The 21512-nt window shown below is 51.5% G+C and overlaps 1 protein-coding gene across 1 annotated transcript in view; it reads right to left on the bottom strand.

The window, feature by feature from the left end:
• The window catches only part of LOC144785699 (uncharacterized), a 102193-nt gene that overhangs the window by 38219 nt on the left and 42462 nt on the right, over positions 1 to 21512 (bottom strand). The window contains exon 3 of the mRNA XM_078664488.1: positions 3550 to 3645. Within this exon, the coding sequence (XP_078520614.1) occupies positions 3550 to 3645 (96 nt within the window). The remainder of the gene's footprint in view (positions 1 to 3549; positions 3646 to 21512) is intronic.

Raw genomic sequence — 21512 nt, 5'->3', positions numbered from 1 at the left:
TTTGATATTCTCACAGCTGTTACTTGTTCTTGTCTCCTAACCACAGCCCTGATGCCTAACTCTGAGCTCTGGAACCCAGCTGTCAGCGCTAGCCCTCAGTCCTAGCCATGAAGCCTCCAGTCCTAGCACTGAAGCCGAGCCCTCATCCCTACCCTGGAAACAGCACAGATCTTTCCTAACAGTTTTATGTTTCTTCTTCTCTACAAATGAGGACGAACCCTCCCTCAGTGTTGACAGCAGGGGCGCCATCAGAGGCAGCCTAGCTCTAGAAGTGGTGCTTACCACATAAAGTATGATAACCCCATGACATTAACATTCATCACCTGATGAAAAGCGCAAGTGCCCAGCCAAACATCACCACGGGGTAGTGCTCCCTGTCGCCCCGCGAGGTTCACACCCATCCTCAGAATCACCACGGGGCAGTGCTCCCTGCTGCCCCGCTAGGTTCACACCCATCCTCAGTATCACTACGGGGCAGTGCTCTCTGCCGCCCCGCTAGGTTCACACCCATCCTCAGAATCACCACGGGGCAGTGCTCCCTGCTGCCCCGCTAGGTTCACACCCATCCTCAGTATCACTACGGGGCAGTGCTCTCTGCCGCCCCGCTAGGTTCACACCCATCCTCAGTATCACCACGGGGCAGTGCTCCCTGCTGCCCCGCTAGGTTCACACCCATCCTCAGTATCACCACGGGGCAGTGCTCCCTGCTGCCCCGCTAGGTTCACACCCATCCTCAGAATCACCAAGGGGCAGTGCTATCTGCTGCCCCGCTAGGTTCACACCCATCCTCAGTATCACTACGGGGCAGTGCTCTCTGCCGCCCCGCTAAGTTTACACCCATCCTCAGAATCACCACGGGGCAGTGCTCCCTGCTGCCCCGCTAGGTTCACACCGATCCTCAGAATCACTATGGAGCAGTGCTCCCTGCCGCCCCGCTAGCTTCACACCCATCCTCAGAATCACAACGGGGCCGTGCTCTCTGCCTCCCTGCTGGGGTTCAAACCCATCCTCAGAATCACCACGGGGCAGTGCTCTCTGCCGCCCTGCTGGGGTTCACACCCATCCTCAGTATCGCTACGGGGCAGTGCTACCTGCCGCCCGCTAGGTTCACACCCATCCTCAGAATCTTCACGGGGCAGTGCTCTCTGCTGCCCTGCTGGGGTTCACACCCATCCTCAGTATCACCACGGGGCTGTGCTCCCTGCCGCCCGCTAGGTTCACACCCTTCCTCAGAATCACCATGGAACAGTGCTCCCTGCTACCCCTCTAGGTTCACACCCATCCTCAGAATCACCACGGGGCAGTGCTCCCTGCTGCCCCGGTATGTTCACACCCATCCTCAGAATCACCACGGGGCAGTGCTCTCTGCCGCCCCGCTAGGTTCACACCCATCCTCAGAATCACCACAGGGCAGTGCTCCCTGCCACCCCGCTAGGTTCACACCCATCCTCAGAATCACCACGGGGCAGTGCTCTCTGCCGCCCCGCTAGGTTCACACCCATCCTCAGAATCACCTCAGGGCAGTGCTCTCTGCTGCCCCGCTAGGTTCACACCCATCCTCAGAATCACCACGGGGCAGTGCTCCCTGCTACCCCGGTAGGTTCACACCCATCCTCAGAATCATCACGGGGCGTTGCTCCCTGCTGCCCCACTAGGTTCACACCCATCCTCAGTATCACCACAGGGCAGTGCTCTCTGCTGCCCCGCTAGGTTCACACCCATCCTCAGAATCACCACGGGCTGTGCTCCCTGCCGCCCGCTAGGTTCAAACCCTTCCTCAGAATCACCACGGAACAGTGCTCCCTGCTACCCCTCTAGGTTCACACCCATCCTCAGAATCACCACGGGGCAGTGCTCCCTTCTGCCCCGCTAGGTTCACACCCATCCTCAGTATCACCACAGGGCAGTGCTCCCTGCCACCCCTCTAGGTTTACACCCATCCTCAGAATCACTACGGGGCAGTGCTCCCTGCTGCCCCGTTAGGTTCACACCCATCCTCAGAATCACCACGGGGCAGTGCTCCCTGCCGCCCGCTAGGTTCACACCCATCCTCAGTATCACCACAGGGCAGTGCTCCCTGCCACCCCTCTAGGTTCACACCCATCCTCAGAATCACCACGGGGCAGTGCTCCCTGCTGCCCCGCTAGGTTCACACCCATCCTCAGAATCACCATGGGGCAGTGCTCCCTGCCGCCCGCTAGGTTCACACCCATCCTCAGAATCACCACGGGACAGTGCTCCCTGCCACCCCTATAGGTTCACACCCATCCTCAGAATCACCACAGAGCATTGCTCCCTGCTGCCCCGCTAGGTTCACACCCATCCTCAGTATCACCACGGGGCATTGCTCCCTGCTGCCCCGCTAGGTTCACACCCATCCTCAGAATCACCACGGAGTAGTGCTCCCTGCCACCCCTCTAGGTTCACACCCATCCTCAGTATCACCACGGGGCAGTGCTCCCTGCTGCCCCGCTAGGTTCACACCCATCCTCAGAATCACTAGGGGGCATTGCTCCCTGCTGCCCCGCTAGGTTCACACCCATCCTCAGAATCACCACGGGGCAGTGCTCTCTGCCACCCTGCTGGGGTTCACACCCATCCTCAGTATCACCACGGGGCATTGCTCCCTGCTGCCCCGCTAGGTTCACATCCATCCACAGACCAGCCAATCCTGCAGCAGATACTAAGATCAAAGGAGCACAAGTGCTTATGCACGAATGTTGGCAATCGATGGTAGCGTAGCCTGTGCTGAGGACGTGCAGCAGGGCACAAAGCATTCACAGAAGCAGGACTCACCTGAGGTCCATAAAAGACCTGAGCGAAGTTGTTGCTTCTTATACAAACTTTCTTTGTATGCACTTTGTTTGTTTGCCTCTGGATTTTGTTTAAATGTCTCTAATGTATGGCTGATGAGCAGCTGGTCTTTAGAGGAGGGCAGCTAGTGCTTGAACACAGTGATTACCTCAGGTCGTGCAGCAACAAGTCCCCTGGCTGCCAAAAATTGTTCAATAACACAGCACAGACAGATGTCTGTTTTAGAAATCACCTCTCTAGCGTTTGTATTGCATGAAACATTATGTATTCATCTGAAGGGGATATAGTGTCACAAAACACAGAACTGCACTTCTGAGACGATGTCCGCCCGACATCGTAATAGACCCATAGGGGGACATTAGGATGACTGGCGGCCTTTGTCCGCCCGCCATCCTATCGGATAACGGGACTGCCCGCCATAAGGGCAGGGGTCCCGTGGGGGGAATTAGGATGTGCCCGCCACAGTGGCGGGCGCATCCCGCATTTTTAACATTGCAACGGGCGGTGCCTGTCATGTTGTGCATTGAAAAGCAGAGGGGTACCTTAGGTACCCCCCATGTGCACCCCCACCCCCCCTGGAATCCATGGAGGCCCGCAACGGGGCCCGCATGCCTTTCCGTGGCGGCATTAATGAATTGAATGGCCTTATCACTGATTGTTCATCTGTGCAAGTGAACATAGTGATGACACAAGACCCCCTCCTCTCCAACCCGCACTCCTATCTTGCACACTTACAGTAAAGCGCCAGAAGGAGCAGGATGAAGGCGCTACACCCTCCAGTGGCAGAGCCCACCAGCATCACAAGACTTTGTCCTTTTCCGGGGTCTCCATCTGTTGAGTAAAAATTAAGAGTTAAGTATGTAGCACATTCTGAGCAAGGTCCACAAGCGTGGTGTGGTATCTGAAGAGGTCCACCAGCCAATGGCCCCAGCCGAAGCCCCCCAACAGAGGGCCCCAACTGCTGCAGTAACAAACAGTACATTTATACTTACCTTTATGTACAGATCTTGACAAAATTGGTGTTTGGGGGTCATTTTTTGTAGGTTGATGTTAAAACTGGATATTCTGACATATATCAGTGTGTGAAGAGCTCCCCTGTGTAAGGCACCATAAACATATTCACATATTCTAGACTCACACCATTCACTGGATGGAAGAACTATGGCCTTGGTGTTTTAATATCTTCCATGTCTTTAGGTGCCTGTGATAGATTCAAGATGATGTAATTCATTCATTCATTCGCTGTCCACAGTAAGCATACTGTAATATATTCCAATACTCCTGATATTCCAAATAGATTCATTGGAGAGACAGCACAGTACCTGCCTACCGTCCAGGCAGTCAACTCCCCAATGTTCCATAGTCTCAATCCAGAACCAAAGTGGTCATCATTACACTTCGAAAGATAAAAACCCTCTTAAAGAGACAATGAACTGAAAACATACAACAAGAACACATGTAACACAGCCATCCCCTTACAACCAAACCCCAACAAATGCACACAAAACAAGACACAGTAAAATAAGGTACACTACACAAAATCCATGAAGCTTTGACCCTAGAAGCCACACTCTCATTAACATTCCTTCCACAAGCACTCTCACACACCTCTCCTCCACTCTTGCCATCAGACACTCTCCTGATATGCCACACCTTACCATCTTGAGTGGCCACACTGTTCCTATGTACCTTGACTGCTCTCATGGCTTTGCCAAATTGGGCTCATTTTTAGATACCAGGTCTGCGCACCTTGATCCGGTTTCCAACCTCAAAGTCGGGAACTATGGTTTTCCATTTAATATAAACCATGTGTCTCATTTTCTCTTGTTCCTTCTCAACCTTCACCACAAAATCCTCTTTAACGACACTCCCATCCTTGTCCAACTGCTTTTTTCCTAACCACTAGTGACACAGCTTAGTTACCGGATCCTTGCCGGATCAATTTTGAAAGTACTAACCTCAGTGGTGGTAAATGTTTCAATTCACGGTTGAAACGTTGCACTTGCCCATTACCACTAGCCTCATACAGGGCAGTGCTCACGACGCATGTTGCAAAATCTAAGAAACTCATTTCTTGCACCCTCAATTGCACCCCATTGTCTTTGATGAGGACCTCAGGAACACCTTCTCCAGCAAAAAGCTCTTTGAAAAACTCAAACACTGAACCTGTGGCGTCATGAGATACAAACTTAACCTCTGGCCATTTAGAATGGTAATCCACCCTAACATACACTCATAGGGTAAGAAATGGAAGCAACCAGAGAGGTCTAAGCCCAATTTCTGCCAAAGAAACTCAGGACACTCGACTGGACATAAAGGAGCTGGCACACCTTTAAGCATTCTTTCATTGTCAGCACACACCTCACATGTACAACCCTATCCACAAGACTCTCCAATCCTGGTCACCAAAAGATTTACCTAAGCAATCTCTTCATGGATGACATGCCTAGATGACCTTCATGAGCTAGCATCAAAATGCGATCAGGTAATCCAATGGGTGGAATACAATTTCCACCCTTAAACCACAATCCTCCCTGACCTTACAGCTCCTCAGATGTCCTCCCGCACTGATACAACTCCGCAGGATCCTGCCACCTTCTCAGCCAGCCCTCCTTCAAATACTCCCACACTCTCAAAAGTAAAATATCATCTTTTGCTGCAGCCTTCCACATCCCTTCATTCACCCCTTCAGACTCCTTGGGCATGACATCAGAAATACTGGCAACCATGTCTGTCTCATATTCTCTCTCACTTCCCTCCTCACCACCACTAGGAAGCCTCAACATACAATCAGCAGTGACGTCCCATGAACTTATTCAATTCTGTAATTATACTATTGAAGTCCAGGTCTGGTGGCTCAGTGACTAATGCGTCCATTGCAGGGGCCTGTGTTCGACCTCATGGTCACAGGTTCTAATCCTGGCGGTTCCACTCCCCGTTCATCCATCTGAGGTCGATAAAATGAGTACCATTGAGTTGGGTAACAATCAACATCTGTTATTCAGCGCCAAGAGACCCGTAGTGGTGAACATGCGCTTTACAAATACACATGTTATGTTGTGTTATAAGTCCAGACAAGAGCCTGGCAATGCATGCAGTAGTACAACCACCCCCACCAGGAGGTAATACGCAAACCAACTGTTTATGATCTGTCTTAATGGTAAAACAAAAGCCCCAAAGATGAATCCTCAAATGCGCTTCAGCCCACACAGCTGCCAAGAACTCCCTTTCAATTACTGCATACCTACGCTCATCTTCACTAAGAGTATGTAATGCAAAAGCCACATTCCATTCCTCACCCCTACATTTCTGAGATAACACACTCCCCACTCCATAAAGACAGGCGTCTACAGTAACAAAGCCCTCTTTATTGACACAGAACGGCTTAAGAGTAGGAGCTTTGACCATTTCCGATATAACTAAATCAAAGGCATGTTGATGTTCCTCAGACCACTTAAATTCCACACTCTTCCGAGTAAGTTTCCTTAGAGGCTCCATGTTTGTTCAAAATCCTTAATGAAATTGCTGTGATACTCACAGAGAGCGAATTTGCTTTTTTATTAGGTGCAGAGACATTAACAATGGCATCCACCACAGACCGCTTTGGCACAACACCATCCTTGGACAAGGTATAACCCAAATACTCCATCCTTCAACAACTTACACTGATCCTCCTTCAAGGTCAAACCCTGCTTTCCCAACTACGCACAAACTTTCTTCAAATGCTCCAAATATTCTTGCTTATTTTTTTAGACCAAAATGTCATTTTGAAAGCACTTAACACATGTTTCCATCTCCTTGAAGATGTGGAACATCACTCTCTGGAAAACGGATGCTGCCAGCACTAGGCACAATGGCATCCTCTTCAATTGAAATAATTCTAGAGTTATGAAAGCAGTCAACAATCTAGAGTCATCACTCAATTCAATTTGATGGTATGCTGAATGCAAATCCAGCGCGGAACACACCGCTGTTCCTTCTAACATACTAACCACCTCATTGACATTGGATAGAGGATGGAAGTCTATCACATTTTTTGCGTTCAATGCTCTGAGATCAACACACAATCTGAGAGATTAATCAGCCTTGTGGGCCAAAACTATGGGAGCTACCCATTTAGAATATTCTAACTCCTTAATAATTTCCCCATCCAACCAGTGTTTAATGCACATAATTGATCTTTTTGTGCAAACCTCTCAGTTTTTACTTAACCTGGATTGAAACACTCCAGCATTTGATGCAATGAGTGTAAGCTTTTTCATATCTCTTTCCCACAGGTACCCTGTGGCCTGAATAATCTGAGACAGTACATACTTCATCAGTAGGCTTTGGGTTCTTAGAGACACCATCCTCTAAAGATTTCATCCAACTCTCAGACTGCTCTATGGCTTTTGCAGTAGATACTGCATCTTGTAAATTCGGATCCCCATAGCCCAAAGTCATTCTTGTACCTTTTTAACATTTACGATAATTTGATCATTAATCATTTCTTCTGTTATGGAACCATATATGCAATATAAATCAAGACTAAGTAATGTAGTCAAGAAATCATCAAAGCTCTCCCCATCACGTTGGGCTCTAGTATAGAACTTGTATCTACTCAACGCCAGACTCGAAGAAGGTTTAGACCTTAGCTCCGCTCTTAGATGAGCTTCCTCAAAAGCATTATGCTCCCCTTCACCTTGAGGTGTTACAGGTGGTAAAGCCCTAAAACTATTTATCCCCACCAATAGCCTTCATGTTTGTGAGAAACACCTCCTTCCACCTTACCCAGGGTAGAGGAGGGTCACCTTCATGCTGTGGAAATGTATCTGGTGGTTTAAAGAGCATGTTTTAGACCGTATGCAATATTCTCCGGATAACGTGTCAACTGACCGCGTTAAAAGCAATGCCATGCCACAAAAATGCGACTCGTGCACGCAAAAAAGGCTGCAATGAGGCCAATCGCGATACAAAAATCTGTGAAAACCAGCTACAGGCCTGCAATCCACATGCGTCAGGCGGGAATAATCACCATAAAAGTTGAAAAAAAAACAGACAAACAAATGCCAAACAACAGCGAAGAACCATGGATGTTGCCGGAGCAAGTACGGAAGAGAACCCGAACCCCACAAGCCCCCCGGAGGACAAGCCTGGGACCTCGGGGTCAGGGAAGGGCAAGGAGAAGAAGAGTAGGAAGAAGCATTTCAGTCCGCAACAAAACAGGATCCTGATAACGTAGGTGGTCGAACACCATCAACAACTGTTTGTCACCTCCACTGTGCCATTGGGAACAAAAAATGGACTATGGCAGTCCATCATGGACAAGGTGAATGCAGTCAGAGTGCTGAAGAGGATAATGGACGAGGTCACGAGGCGCTGGAATGACGTCAAGAACAAAACCAAGCGGAAACTCACCAACAACCGGAAGACAGCAATGCAGACTGGAGGTGGGAGTCCGGTGCCACAGGAGGAACTGTACGACATGGAGAAATGGTGTCCACAGTCATCAGTGGGGACAAACCATGCCCCAGACCACAACTCCCACCAAGAGAACAACGTACCCAAGTATGCAACATCTCAGCACTGAATAAGCACAGAAGTCAAAGGCACACTGCATGTAAGGGATAAGGGGCAGCCAAATCAGAGCTTCAGGGGCGACTCTCCCAAAATGCGGCACACACATCACATGCAGAGCACATCAACACTGAAAACAATGTATCACAAACCACAATACGTCTAGACCAGAACACAGGACATCACGGGTGCCGACTGGGTGTAGACACTGGCCAATCACAATTGGCATTGCAGGAAAATTTGAGATGATAATGTACAAGTACAAACACACATCTGTGATGTTGTCGAAATGTCCACTGTTCACAGCAAATGGGCAGCCCCTCGGAAACAGCCACGATGTACCCAGTCATGCAGTCTGTAGGTAAACATATACAATGCAACAACACACATGTGAACACATTGTTAAACTGCATCTCCCCTTCACATTGCAGAGGGACAATCAACACCTCCTGTAGAGCAGTCCTAACCTCTCTTCTCCAATGATGAACAGGACCACCACAGCTTCGACTCCGACGCCCTCCAAGAGTTCATTGACAGTCTCCGCAACCCACCTCCAGGAGCAGGGCAGCCCAGCTGCAACGAGGACACCCCACACCCTGCACAGACCACACAGCAGGCAGCACCCACCACCACGGCTGCCTCCCAGGACCCCCTCGAAGAACACATGGCCTTCCAACACCATGTGTTGGGATGCCAGGAGCAGCTGGCTGAATATGTGCGGGTTGGCTTCGACCGCATGGTAGACAAAGTAGATGCCAAGTGTGGGTGTCTATGTCACATTAGGGACAATTCACAGTCCCTAACAGACACCCACAGTCTGCTCCATGCACTCCAACGAACCATGGCTGACATCACCAGAGTCCGGACTCAGAGTCAAGAACGACTGTCTAGTCAGAGTGGCTCCAGTGAGCTCGCCTGAGAGTTGGGACTCATGCCGAGGATCACGGACAACATAGTGCAGGCCAATGCGGAAAGAGCAGCTGCCACGGCTGCACACCAACGAGAGGTAGCTGGGTCCCTCAATGCCATAAAGACCCTCCTCATGGCATTGCTGCCACAAGGCCAGGCACTGATGCATGCTGCTGCAACCACTACATCCATATCTACGCCCCCTGAAGTATCACTGCCACACAGTTCAGGAGAAATTCCACCTCTGGCCCCCGAGGTGTCACTGCCACACAGTGCTGGAGAGAGGCCAGCACCACCCACGCGCGAGGCACATTAAACAGCAGAGGACGAAGATGCGGATGAAACTGCCTTACTGGTACGGAGAAAACTCTGGCTTTCATCTCGCCTCATGGCCAGATTCAGCTTGGTTCCGGCCTCCGCATCATCACCTTCCATAGTCCCCCGATACACTCTGTGACACTCACCTTGGACCGTGCAATGGACTGCCATTTTCCGTTTGATCGCCAAAGACACAGCTATCAGACTGCAGACTGAACTCTTCCTCATCTTTGGACTTGTCATTCCCTGAAGGACTCTGGCTGGCCCTCCACGGGCCAACATTTTACAGTGGGGTTTGCATGGCCCTGTACTGCTCCAGCTGCAACACTCCACTGAATATGCATTAAACATTCCGAATCACACAGATGTGTCATCTCTATGGTCTTTCAAGTGTGGTATCATGGATGAATGTAGGGTCAGTGAATTTCTCTTACGTCCATGTGGCTCATGTCGATGGACTTGGGTCACAGGGTGACACATTGCCGATTGTTGTCTGGGTGGTACCAACGCAACAACAGCGACACACTCATTTGTTACTTCCTTGTCAAGCCCTGTACGGAACAATGTCCAGAGCCCCGGGGTCATTGTTCAAATCCTTGCGCTGGGCTGGCATACGCCAGGACAGCCCACTCCGCTCACAGGGGGGGGTGGGGGGGGGGCAACGCTACATGTCCCAGGTCTTCCCTGTAGGGATCTGCTGGTCACAAGTCTAGTTGTCAGCATGCCACAGCCACTCCCTTACGACTTGCGTACACCCACACCACACCCATGCAGCACTCCCGTCACAGCACATATGACCCTGCCAATAAAAAGGGCCGGGCACACATGCTCTACGCCATTTCCAACCTCTCTCGCGGTGTATCCATGTGGTGTGCATGTAAGCATGGGGGCCCAGGGGCCAGCAACATCACATTCCGCAGGTCCGGAGGTGACAGGATGGCGTCTGCACCACCATACCCAATCATAGAGTGCCCATGACTTGCGCGGCACAGGCTTGGTGGCACAGGATACACCGCGGCCGGCACAGGCACACCGCCATGGGACAATGACTTTTGGTGCACTGAGGTAGGGGCACCTTAAGTGCTGAGCGGGTGTGCAGCCTGCAATAATGCCCCGTCTCGGCGGTCCGGACTGCTCAGGTTTTGTGTGCCCTGCTGGACCGCAGTGTAGGCCTGAGCCAGCGGTTAGTGGGGGCCTACAGCCAAGTGGCATGGCCTCGCGAGTCACAGAGTTAGTGGCACCTCAAGGGCTGAGCAGGTGTGCCACCTACGATGAGGCCGGGTGCACTGGTGTGTCCTCAGCCATGGCAAAATCAAAACCCAGCACCAAAAGTGAGACCTGGTGGCCTGATGAGCGGGGCTGCATGATGGGGTGGGCTCCATGTCCACGGGCCCCAGGCTTGTGGCTTGCAGTGGCACGTGGTGGGCACTCATTTCTACACGCCAAGGGCAGAAGGTGAGCAGTGGGGCCTGGGTGCTCAGGGGCGGGCATGCACCGCTGGGTGGTGGGAGGGGCTAGGGTGCACCTGCCTGGGAGCGCAGGGGCGGACAGGCGATGATGTTGTGTGTAATTGTATGTACTTTGCCATTCATGTATCTGGACTCTGTTACAGATGATGGATCTGTTTCAGATTTGGGACCTGGTGAACTGCAGTACATACTGGCACGTGGTTGGAGACACACCGGTGGCAGCAGGTGAGCAGTGAGGCCTGGGTGCGCAGTGGCAGCACTCTCTTTCCCTGTACCTCTCTTCTTTTCTCTATCTTTCTCTCCACCTCTCTGTCCATCTATCTCTCTCTTCCCCTCTCTGTCTGTGTCTCTCTCTCTCTCTTCCCCTCTCTGTCTGTCTCTCTCTCTCTCCCTCTCTCTCTGTCTATCTCTCTCTCCCCCTCTCTGTCTGTCTGTCTCTCTCTCTCCCTCTCTTTTTCTCTCTTTCCTTCGCTGTCTTTCTGTCCCTTGATGTGTGCAGGACACACCTTCTCATCATGATTTTTGTCTTACAGGCTGCGACCTATGGATTGTCCCGAGGGGAGCCGCCATGTGTCTTCATTTCGGTTCTGTGTTTTTTTCTAATACATTTTCATTGGTTGCTTCGAAGGTGAATGTGTGATACTCATTTTAGTGACAACACATGCCTGTCACCAGATTTGATTGTCTCTAAGGTGGCACGCCAGCATAAGGAACTGACTTCCTTTGTTGGAACCATAGGAAAACCTGCATGAAGTGGAAAAATTCTCATTAGGGATTCTGCGATACGCTCCTGGTGCAGACGATGTCGAGAACTTGCAACAGGAATCAACAAGTCATCGTACTGTGGCTCCGGATTCCAATGGTGCAGAATAGGAGGGTGAAGTGGGCAAGATGCAAATGTACCCAAGAAACTGCATATATGCTTGAGCCAATATGCCCCTGAACTTTCTAGAACAGTCTGACAGGAGCTTGAATGAGAGACAGTCAATATGTTAGTGTGGTTATTAATCTCTCTTCTCCAAATGCAGGCATATTAAATATATCTAGGTCTGTGCAGAACTGGGCTCCAAATAAACTTCTGTTTCTAGATGGCTCAGTCTGACATTTTGAGGGATTCAAGAAAAATCCTTTCAGCGTCAGACAAGAGCAATTCCTTTCAAAGTCCCTTCTGAGAAGAAGCATTTAGAAGCCAATTATCCGGATAAAGAAACATATTCCAACTCTGAAGATGGGGAAGAGAAGCCATGGGAGCGCCATCTTGACAAGGACCCTTGAAACAGAGCAAAGTCCAAATGGCAAAACCCAGTGTTTTTGGTGGGATCCAGCTCTGGAATATGAAGGTCGGCATCCAGGAGATTGATCGTTACTACGAATGCTCCCTACGGAAACTTTCTCTACGCGGTCTTCACTTCGAACTGAGTCTTCTGCCCCCATAGATTGACCCCCTCATACCGAGGATCATCTGGAACCCCCCTGTTGACTTGGGAACCGGAAAGTCTATTTAGTTGTCTCAACGCCATGTTCCTCTCTGAGTACGTGAACTATCACTTGCGTTTGAAACGTGAAATGGACGACTTGAAGCATGGCGGTCTTTTGGATGAGAATTTACTCATGTAGTGCATATGGGCCAAGAATCTCTAGTATTATTGAAAAACTTGGGGGCATGTCAGCAACAACCGGCGATAATTATCGCTAAGCGCTAGGATAATTATCACCGGCTGTCACTGGATTCTATCGCAGAGCTAGCGTGCTATCAGCAACGCATATCTCCAAAGCGATAAAAATCCAAGCGTTAGCTACAAAACAGTGCGATTATCGCTGGAAAACCGGCGATAATCGCACTGCGACAGGCGATACCTTGCTGATAGGGCAGGGTGGACTTAGCCATAATATCCCGCTCCCATTGGATATTATGGCTAAGTCAGCTTTGAAGCAGGCGTAATGAAACCTGCGTTAAGCGCGGTTAGCGCTTCTTTGATCATCACTAACCAAGTTTGCGATTTCCTTGTTAATTGGAGAATAGTCGTTTAGCGACATTCTCCACGTAAGTCTGGCAAGGTACGCCCACTTTGCATCTCATTAGAGATGCAAAGCTGGGCATTATGAGTAAGGGCGCTAAGGCAAGGATTTACGCGATAGCGTGACCTTGCTGATAAGGCGATAAAATTATTGTCACTTTCTGGACGAAAATGGATGCAAAAGCGGCGATAATTTTTCCGCCCTGCCTTGATGATATGCCCCTAGATTTGATATCTGTTGCTCATTCCCGTAAATACCTCAATCATCTGAAGCAGATTTTCAGAGCGGTCCACGCGATGCTGCGTCTGACCTCCACCGGGCCAGTCGGGGTCATTCTGGCTTTGTCAGGAAAGTCATGTTTGCCAGAGAGGAAGGGTTTTCTCCCTGTTCAGAACAATCAGAAAAACCCTTCTTGTGCTCACCTGGAGGTGGAAGCAGTGATATTGACAACTGATTGACACTCCCTCGATCTCAGGAGGAAGGAAAGGTGTTAAAAATCAAATTGATACTTAGCTAGTTACACCCCTACCCCCAACATCATGTGTGTCAACCCACTGAGCTTCATATTTGGAGACATGCACACGTATGTGCAGCCTCAAAAATAGAAATGCTGAATGTCCTCATGGAGAGACTGAAAACATGCGTTCACTCAACACTCAGGAGGGAGAACCTCCCTGGATCTGCTGTGTTTACACATCTTTCACGAGAACCTGTTCCTGCCCCATACAGGATTGTGTGAGAATTTACAAAAAGTGTTATCTTCTTGAAAATACTTTGCAAAAAAGGTTATAATATGTTCCATAATAAAATTGCTAGAAGGTTATTTTTAGTTTTAAATTCACTAAATCCCTTTTGAAAGACAGCCGCCTCTAAGGTATAAATCAAAAATCACATTTGGTGTAATCTTATCAGTTTTGTTCACTATGTTTACAAATCTCAATATATTACTCTATTTTGTTACATTGGCTTTGAGTTGGCCCTGCCCCATTGCTTGAAGTGTTAGAGCCACCCTCTCGGCCCCTCTCTCCGCCAAGGTCAGGTCTAGCCCCCCCCCCTCCCCCCCCTGGAGGTGAATCTGTTCTTATCTATGCTCCTTTGTCTGACTTTGCAGCTCGTCTTGGGTGTTATATTTCTGTTTGCAGACTCAGGGCTCCACAGATAATCTGTGTCTGAAGCTTTGTTACAAAGAGAGGCTTCTCACCGCAAAAACAATTACGTCTCACTGAATATGACGAAGAAGGCACTGAATATACGCCTTGCATCAGAATCAAAAGTGACCTCAGAGCGCATTCACCCCGCAGAGGGGAGTCAGGCAGACAGAAAAGGATATTTTAGGTTTACGGCCAATAATTAATACGGTTGTATTAATCAAAAGAGGGAGGCCTGTTGTGGGTCTGGATGAAACTGCAAAGTGTCCAGGCCGCGCTCAGCTGAAAACTGACCCTTCACCTGTAAAAGTCACACCAGACACTGGCGAGAAACCGGTTTGAGCAGGAAGCCTCTCTTGGGAGAGGGGTCACAGAAATCTTGTATTCAAATCAGTTTTCTGCAGGAAAAAGTTTCGCATGCTCGACTACAAAATAGAAATACTTTGTGAATCAAAAATATGCAAATTGTGTCAGCCTTCACCTGCTTAAAAGGAGCCGCGCTCTGCTCGTCAGTAGCACTGACTAACAGGCACAGGAGCTCATTCATTGGACACTGAGGGGTGAATGCCAGGCACTGGTGCTCATTCATTAGTCACAGTAGGGTGAATGCCACACACTAACGCACAGGCACTGGGGCTCATTCATTAGACACTGAGGGGTGAATGCCAGGCACTGACTGACAGGCACCGGGGCTCATTCATTGGACACTGATTGGTGAATGCCAGGCACTGACTGACAGGCACCGAGGCTCATTCATTAGACACTGAGGGGTGAATGCCAGGCACTGACTGACAGGCACCGGGGCTCATTCATTGGACACTGATTGGTGAATGCCAGGCACTGACTGACAGGCACCGAGGCTCATTCATTGGACACTGAGGGGTGAATGCCAATCACTGACTGACAGGCACAGGGTTAATTCATTAGACACTGAGGGTGAATGTCAGGCACTGGGGCTCATTCATTAATCACTGTAGGGTGAATGCCAGGTACTGACTGACAGGCACCGAGGCTCATTCATTGGACACTGAGGGGTGAATGCCAATCTCCGACTGACAGGCACAGGGTTCATTCATTAGACACTGAGGGGTGAATGTCAGGCACTGGGCCGCATTCATAAGTCAGTGTAAGGTGAATGCCAGGTACTGACTGAAAGGCACCGAGGCTCATTCATTAGACACTGAGGGGTGAATGCAAGGCACTGGTGCTCATTCATTTGTCACTGTAGGGTGAATGCCACACACTAACGCACAGGCACTGGGGCTCATTCGTTAGACACTGAGGGGTGAATGCCAGGCACTGACTGACAGGCACCGGGGCTCTTTCATTGGACACTGGCTGGTGAATGCCAGGCACTGACTGACAGGCACCGGGGCTCATTCATTGGACACTGAGGGTGAATGTCAGGCACTGGGGCTCATTCATTAATCACTGTAGGGTGAATGCCAGGTACTGACTGACAGGAACCGAGGCTCATTCATTGGACACTGAGGGGTGAATGCCAATCTCAGACTGACAGGCACAGGGTTAATTCATTAGACACTGAGGGGTGAATGTCAGGCACTGGGCCGCATTCATAAGTCAGTGTAAGGTGAATGCCAGGTACTGACTGAAAGGCACCGAGGCTCATTCATTAGACACTGAGGGGTGAATGCAAGGCACTGGTGCTCATTCATTAGTCACTGTAGGGTGAATGCCACACACTAACGCACAGGCACTGGGGCTCATTCATTAGACACTGAGGGGTGAATGCCAGGCACTGACTGACAGGCACCGGGGCTCATTCATTGGACACTGGCTGGTGAATGCCAGGCACTGACTGACAGGCACCGGGGCTCATTCATTGGACACTGAGGGGTGAATGCCAGGCACTGACTGACAGGCACAGGTGCTCATTCATTGGACACTGAGGGGTGAATGCCAGGCTCTGACTGACAGGCACCGGGGCTCATTCGATGAGACACTGAGGGGTGGATGCCAGGCACTGACTGACAGGCACCGGGGCTCATTCATTGGACACTGAGGGGTGAATGCCAGGCACTGACTGACAGGCACCGGGACTCATTCATTAGACACTGAGGGGTGAATGCCAGGCACTGACTGACAGGCACGTGTGCTCATTCATTGGACTCTGAGGGTTGAATGCCAGGCACTGACTGACAGGCACCAGGGCTCATTCGATTGGACACTGAGGGGTGAATGCCAGGCACTGACTGTAAGGCACCAGGGAGCATTCATTAGACACTGAGGGGTGAATGCCAGGCACTGACTGACAGGCACGGGCGGCTCATTAATTGGATACTGAGGGGTGAATGCCAGACATTGACTGTCAGGCACCGGGGCGCATTCATTAGACACTGAGGGGTGAATGCCAGGCACTGACTGACAGGCACGTGTGCTCATTCATTGGACTCTGAGGGTTGAATGCCAGGCACTGACCGACAGGCACCAGGGCTCATTCGATTGGACACTGAGTGGTGAATGCCAGGCACTGACTGTCAGGCACCGGGGCGCATTCATTAGACACTGAGGGGTGAATGCCAGGCACTGACTGACAGGCACGGGCAGCTCATTAATTGGATACTGAGGGGTGAATGCCAGACATTGACTGTCAGGCACCGGGGCTCATTCATTGGACATTGAGGGGTGAATGCCAGGCACTGACTGACAGGCACGTGTGCTCATTCATTGGACTCTGAGGGCTGAATGCCAGGCACTGACCGACAGGCACCAGGGCTCATTCGATTGGACACTGAGGGGTGAATGCCAGGCACTGACTGTCAGGCACCGGGGCGCATTCATTAGACACTGAGGGGTGAATGCCAGGCACTGACTGACAGGCACGGGCAGCTCATTAATTGGATACTGAGGGGTGAATGCCAGACATTGACTGTCAGGCACCGGGGCTCATTCATTGGACATTGAGGGGTGAATGCCAGGCACTGACTGACAGGCACGTGTGCTCATTCATTGGACTCTGAGGGTTGAATGCCAGGCACTGACCGACAGGCACCAGGGCTCATTCGATTGGACACTGAGGGGTGAATGCCAGGCACTGACTGTCAGGCACCGGGGCGCATTCATTAGACACTGAGAGGTGAATGCCAGGCACTGACTGACAGGCACGGGCAGCTCATTAATTGGATACTGAGGGGTGAATGCCAGACATTGACTGTCAGGCACCGGGGCTCATTCATTGGACATTGAGGGGTGAATGCCAGGCACTGACTGACAGGCACGTGTGCTCATTCATTGGACTCTGAGGGTTGAATGCCAGGCACTGACCGACAGGCACCCGGGCTCATTCATTGGACATTGAGGGGTGAATGCCAGGCACTGACTGTCAGGCACCGGGGCGCATTCATTAGACACTGAGGGGTGAATGCCAGGCACTGACTGACAGGCACGGGCAGCTCATTAATTGGATACTGAGGGGTGAATGCCAGACATTGACTGTCAGGAAATGGGGCTCATTCATTGGACATTGAGGGGTGAATGCCAGGCACTGACTGACAGGCACGTGTGCTCATTCATTGGACTCTGAGGGTTGAATGCCAGGCACTGACCGACAGGCACCCGGGCTCATTCATTGGACATTGAGGGGTGAATGCCAGGCACTGACTGTCAGGCACCGCGGCGCATTCATTAGACACTGAGGGGTGAATGCCAGGCACTGACTGACAGGCACGGGCAGCTCATTAATTGGATACTGAGGGGTGAATGCCAGACATTGACTGTCAGGCACCGGGGCTCATTCATTGGACATTGAGGGGTGAATGCCAGGCACTGACTGACAGGCACGTGTGCTCATTCATTGGACTCTGAGGGTTGAATGCCAGGCACTGACCGACAGGCACCCGGGCTCATTCATTGGACATTGAGGGGTGAATGCCAGGCACTGACTGTGAGCTGCAGAAGGCACCGGAAAATAGCAGGAGAGACGCGCGAATGAAGGAAGTATGGGACGCTTTGAGGTCATAGCGCCACACCGACGATCACCCTAAGAGACCTGAGGGAGCATGATGCACTGCCCTAGCTAATAAACGGGCCGCGAAGAAGAACGAGAAAAGGAGCCCACGCCACAGTCAAGAAGCACAAGGATTCTATCATTGGAGTCCACGTGGCCCCACACAAAGCATTACGGTACATAAGTCCTGTTCTGAACATCCACCTTCCCTGACGAAGACCTTCATTAAAAGAAGTGCCACATAGAAGGTCGAACGCATTGGCCCCCCTTGAGAGAGGTTCCCGGTTGAACCGAGCAGAAATCAGGTCCCAAAATTGGACTAAACCATCCCCTAACTTAGGGTCTTTTCTCGTGTTCTGAGAAACTTCCCTGAAAAACAGTAAAAGCGTGAGGCCAGTAGAATATAGCAACCTGCCCTTGCCTTTGTCTATAAGTTAATAGGACTGTTTTTTGGACGTAAAATTAATTTCTGTATATGTACCTCTGAAGAATTTGCATTTGTTTGACGCACTTTTTTGAATGGACAAAGCACTATCAGCCTGATTCATGTACGGGCCGTTTTGCGTGTCCCTAATAGCGAGTAATAGCGACTCGCTATTGAGGAAACGCAAAACGGCATTCATGTACTTTTCGGGGAAAAAATAGCGACTCGCACGCGGGCGCTAAATCCGTTAGCGACCAACTAAAAACGCAGAAAAATCGCTATTCCCGGCTACCTGCGTCGGGATTGCGACTCGCAATCCCGTGCGATCGGGAATGCGACTCGCAATCCTGTGCGATCGGGAATGCGACTCGCAATCTCGCGCGATCGGGAAAATGGGAAGTCGCTTTCCGAGCACAGTGATGACATCACAACCAGGAAGCAGGCAGTTCCCACCCCCAAACACCACAGCGAGGCAAACCTCCGAGGGAGCAAGTCGGCAAGCAGACGCTAAACCAGCAATAGCACTTCTCTACCGACTGAAATAGCGACATATCTGCTGCCATGGCTGAGGAACCTGTCCCTGGCCCCAGCAACAGCGCAGGACGAAAGCGAAAGCTCAAGTTCTCAGAGCAGGAGCTCGAGAACCTCATTGAAGGGCTGGTGGCCAACCATGACCGGCTCTTCGGGACCAACTCCAGAAAGGTCCCAGAGCAAGACAAGCGCAGGATCTGGCTGGGAATAGCCTCCAGCGTAAACTCGGTGGGTGTGGCCGATCGGTCATTGGAGGAGCTAAAGAAGCGCTGGTATGACCTCCGAGGTCGTGCCAAGGAGAGGGTGGCGGAGCGCCTTGGAGAGGCATCGGGCACTGGAGGTGGCGGACCGACAGTCCCACCCAACACACCTCTGGAGGACCAGGTCGAGGACACCCTTGAGAGGGAGGCGTGCGTTGGCGTGACCCCTCTGGACTCCTCCCGCCCCACCCAAGACACCAAAGGTAAGTGGCATGCGACTGCGACCCTGTCCCCTATGACCGTCCCTGACCAAATAGGCTCACTTATTGGCCCTTAGTCATGCCTTTGTTGCGCATCAGGGAATGCCCTGAAGCATTGTGGGAGATGTAGTATGTCCACAATGTAGTAGTACCACAATGCAGCCAGACAGGTCCCAAATTACGCAAATCCACAGCCATCCAGGGAATGTCACCCAGCATGCATGTAACATCAGCACGTCTGACAGTCACATGCAACTAATGAGTATCCACTTACCCTCACAGGTGGCGCAGACAGCAGTGACAGCGAGAGGCTGCTGATAGATGAGGAGGCCCAGGAGGAGGAATCACAACCAGAAAGCCAGGCACCAGCCCCTGCCGCCCAAACAACACCAGCAGCCAGGCCCCCCACCGTTGTGGCCCCTGCATCTAGCATCCCACCCGCAGCCAAGGCCAGGCCCCCCACCGTAGCTGCATCTGGATCTGCCGCACCACCCGCAGCCAAGGCCAGGCCCCCCACCGTAGCTGCATCTGGATCTGCCGCACCACCCGCAGCCAAGGCCAGGCCCCCCACCGTAGCTGCATCTGGATCTGCCGCCCCACCCGCAGCCAGAGCCAGGCACCCCACAAATGTGCCCCCAGTCCCTGCCGCACCAGCAACGCCTGCTGCAACACCACCTGCAGCTGGTGCCAATAGATCTGGGCCTGCGACAGCGGCAACACCGCGGGCAATCAGCAGGAGGGGCAATGGACATCGCTATGCCTGCATGAGCGTTGAGAGACGCATGCTCCGTATCCACCAGCGCCAGTCACAGCAGCAAGGTGCCATCCAGCTCCAGCTGCACAAAATTGGGCGCAATGTGGCGGGAGTTGGAGAGCGCATGGACCGCATGACGGCGGCCATGGGCCGCATGACTGCAGCCATGGAGGAGAACACTGCTGTGCTGCTCAAGCACCGCAGTGTAGCGAGCCGGCGCCACCACCAGCTGATGAGCCGGCTGTCGGCCTATAGCAGGTCGAATTATGTGGCAGCAAATGCCACCACCCAGTTGTCGCGGCGCTCTCTCACCCAGCAGCACCAACTAGTGCAGTGCTGTGAGGACATCACCAGGGTGCTGGAGCACCTAACCACCGCCGTAACGGCACTACACACACCTGCGCTACCGGCCACTGTAGGGGGCGACGATGCCAGTGAGGGTGCCTCCAGCGTGAGCAGCCAATCGGCCACACTAGTCCCGCCACCTAGGCGCAGCACCAGGGCAACGCCTGGTACAGGAGCCCAGGAAGAGGAAGAGCCTCAGAGGCGCTTGGGCATTACGCGCAGGAGGCGCCATTGACACTGTCTGCATGACACTGGCACAGGCTGACGCTAAGCCTGCCAAGTACATGCACACTGCAGTATGACGCAATACTGGTATTTGTAAATAGTTGGACTGATTACCTTTTTGTTGTGAATGAAACAAATATATTTTTTTTGCTGCACACATTAGCCTTGTGTAATCATTACATTTTGCATGCAATTGTGATATGTGGGGTGGGGGAAGAGGGTGGGCTAGAAATTGTTCACTGTGATGTGGTTGCGACGTCTGTGGCCTTCAGCTGGGTTCTCCCCGCGTGCATGGTGCACATGTGCTGGTGGCCGGTCGTCCCCTTCAGATTCACTGCCTGAGATGTCAACAGGTATCCGGCGCTTGGTTGCAATGTTATGGAGTATTGCACAGACAGCCACAATGCGGCAGCACGCAGCAGGCCTGTAATACATGGCCCCACCTATCTTGTGCAGTATACGGAACCTGCTCTTGAGCAGGCCAAATGTCCTTTCTATACAGTTCCTTGTCCGGATGTGCGCAACGTTGTAGCGCCGTTGCTGAGGTGTGGCAGGGTTGAGGTAAGGGGTCAG

This window comes from Lissotriton helveticus, chromosome 10 (assembly GCF_964261635.1).
Source record: "Lissotriton helveticus chromosome 10, aLisHel1.1, whole genome shotgun sequence".
Taxonomy (NCBI): domain Eukaryota; kingdom Metazoa; phylum Chordata; class Amphibia; order Caudata; family Salamandridae; genus Lissotriton; species Lissotriton helveticus.
This window is presented reverse-complemented; position numbering and strand designations above follow the sequence as displayed.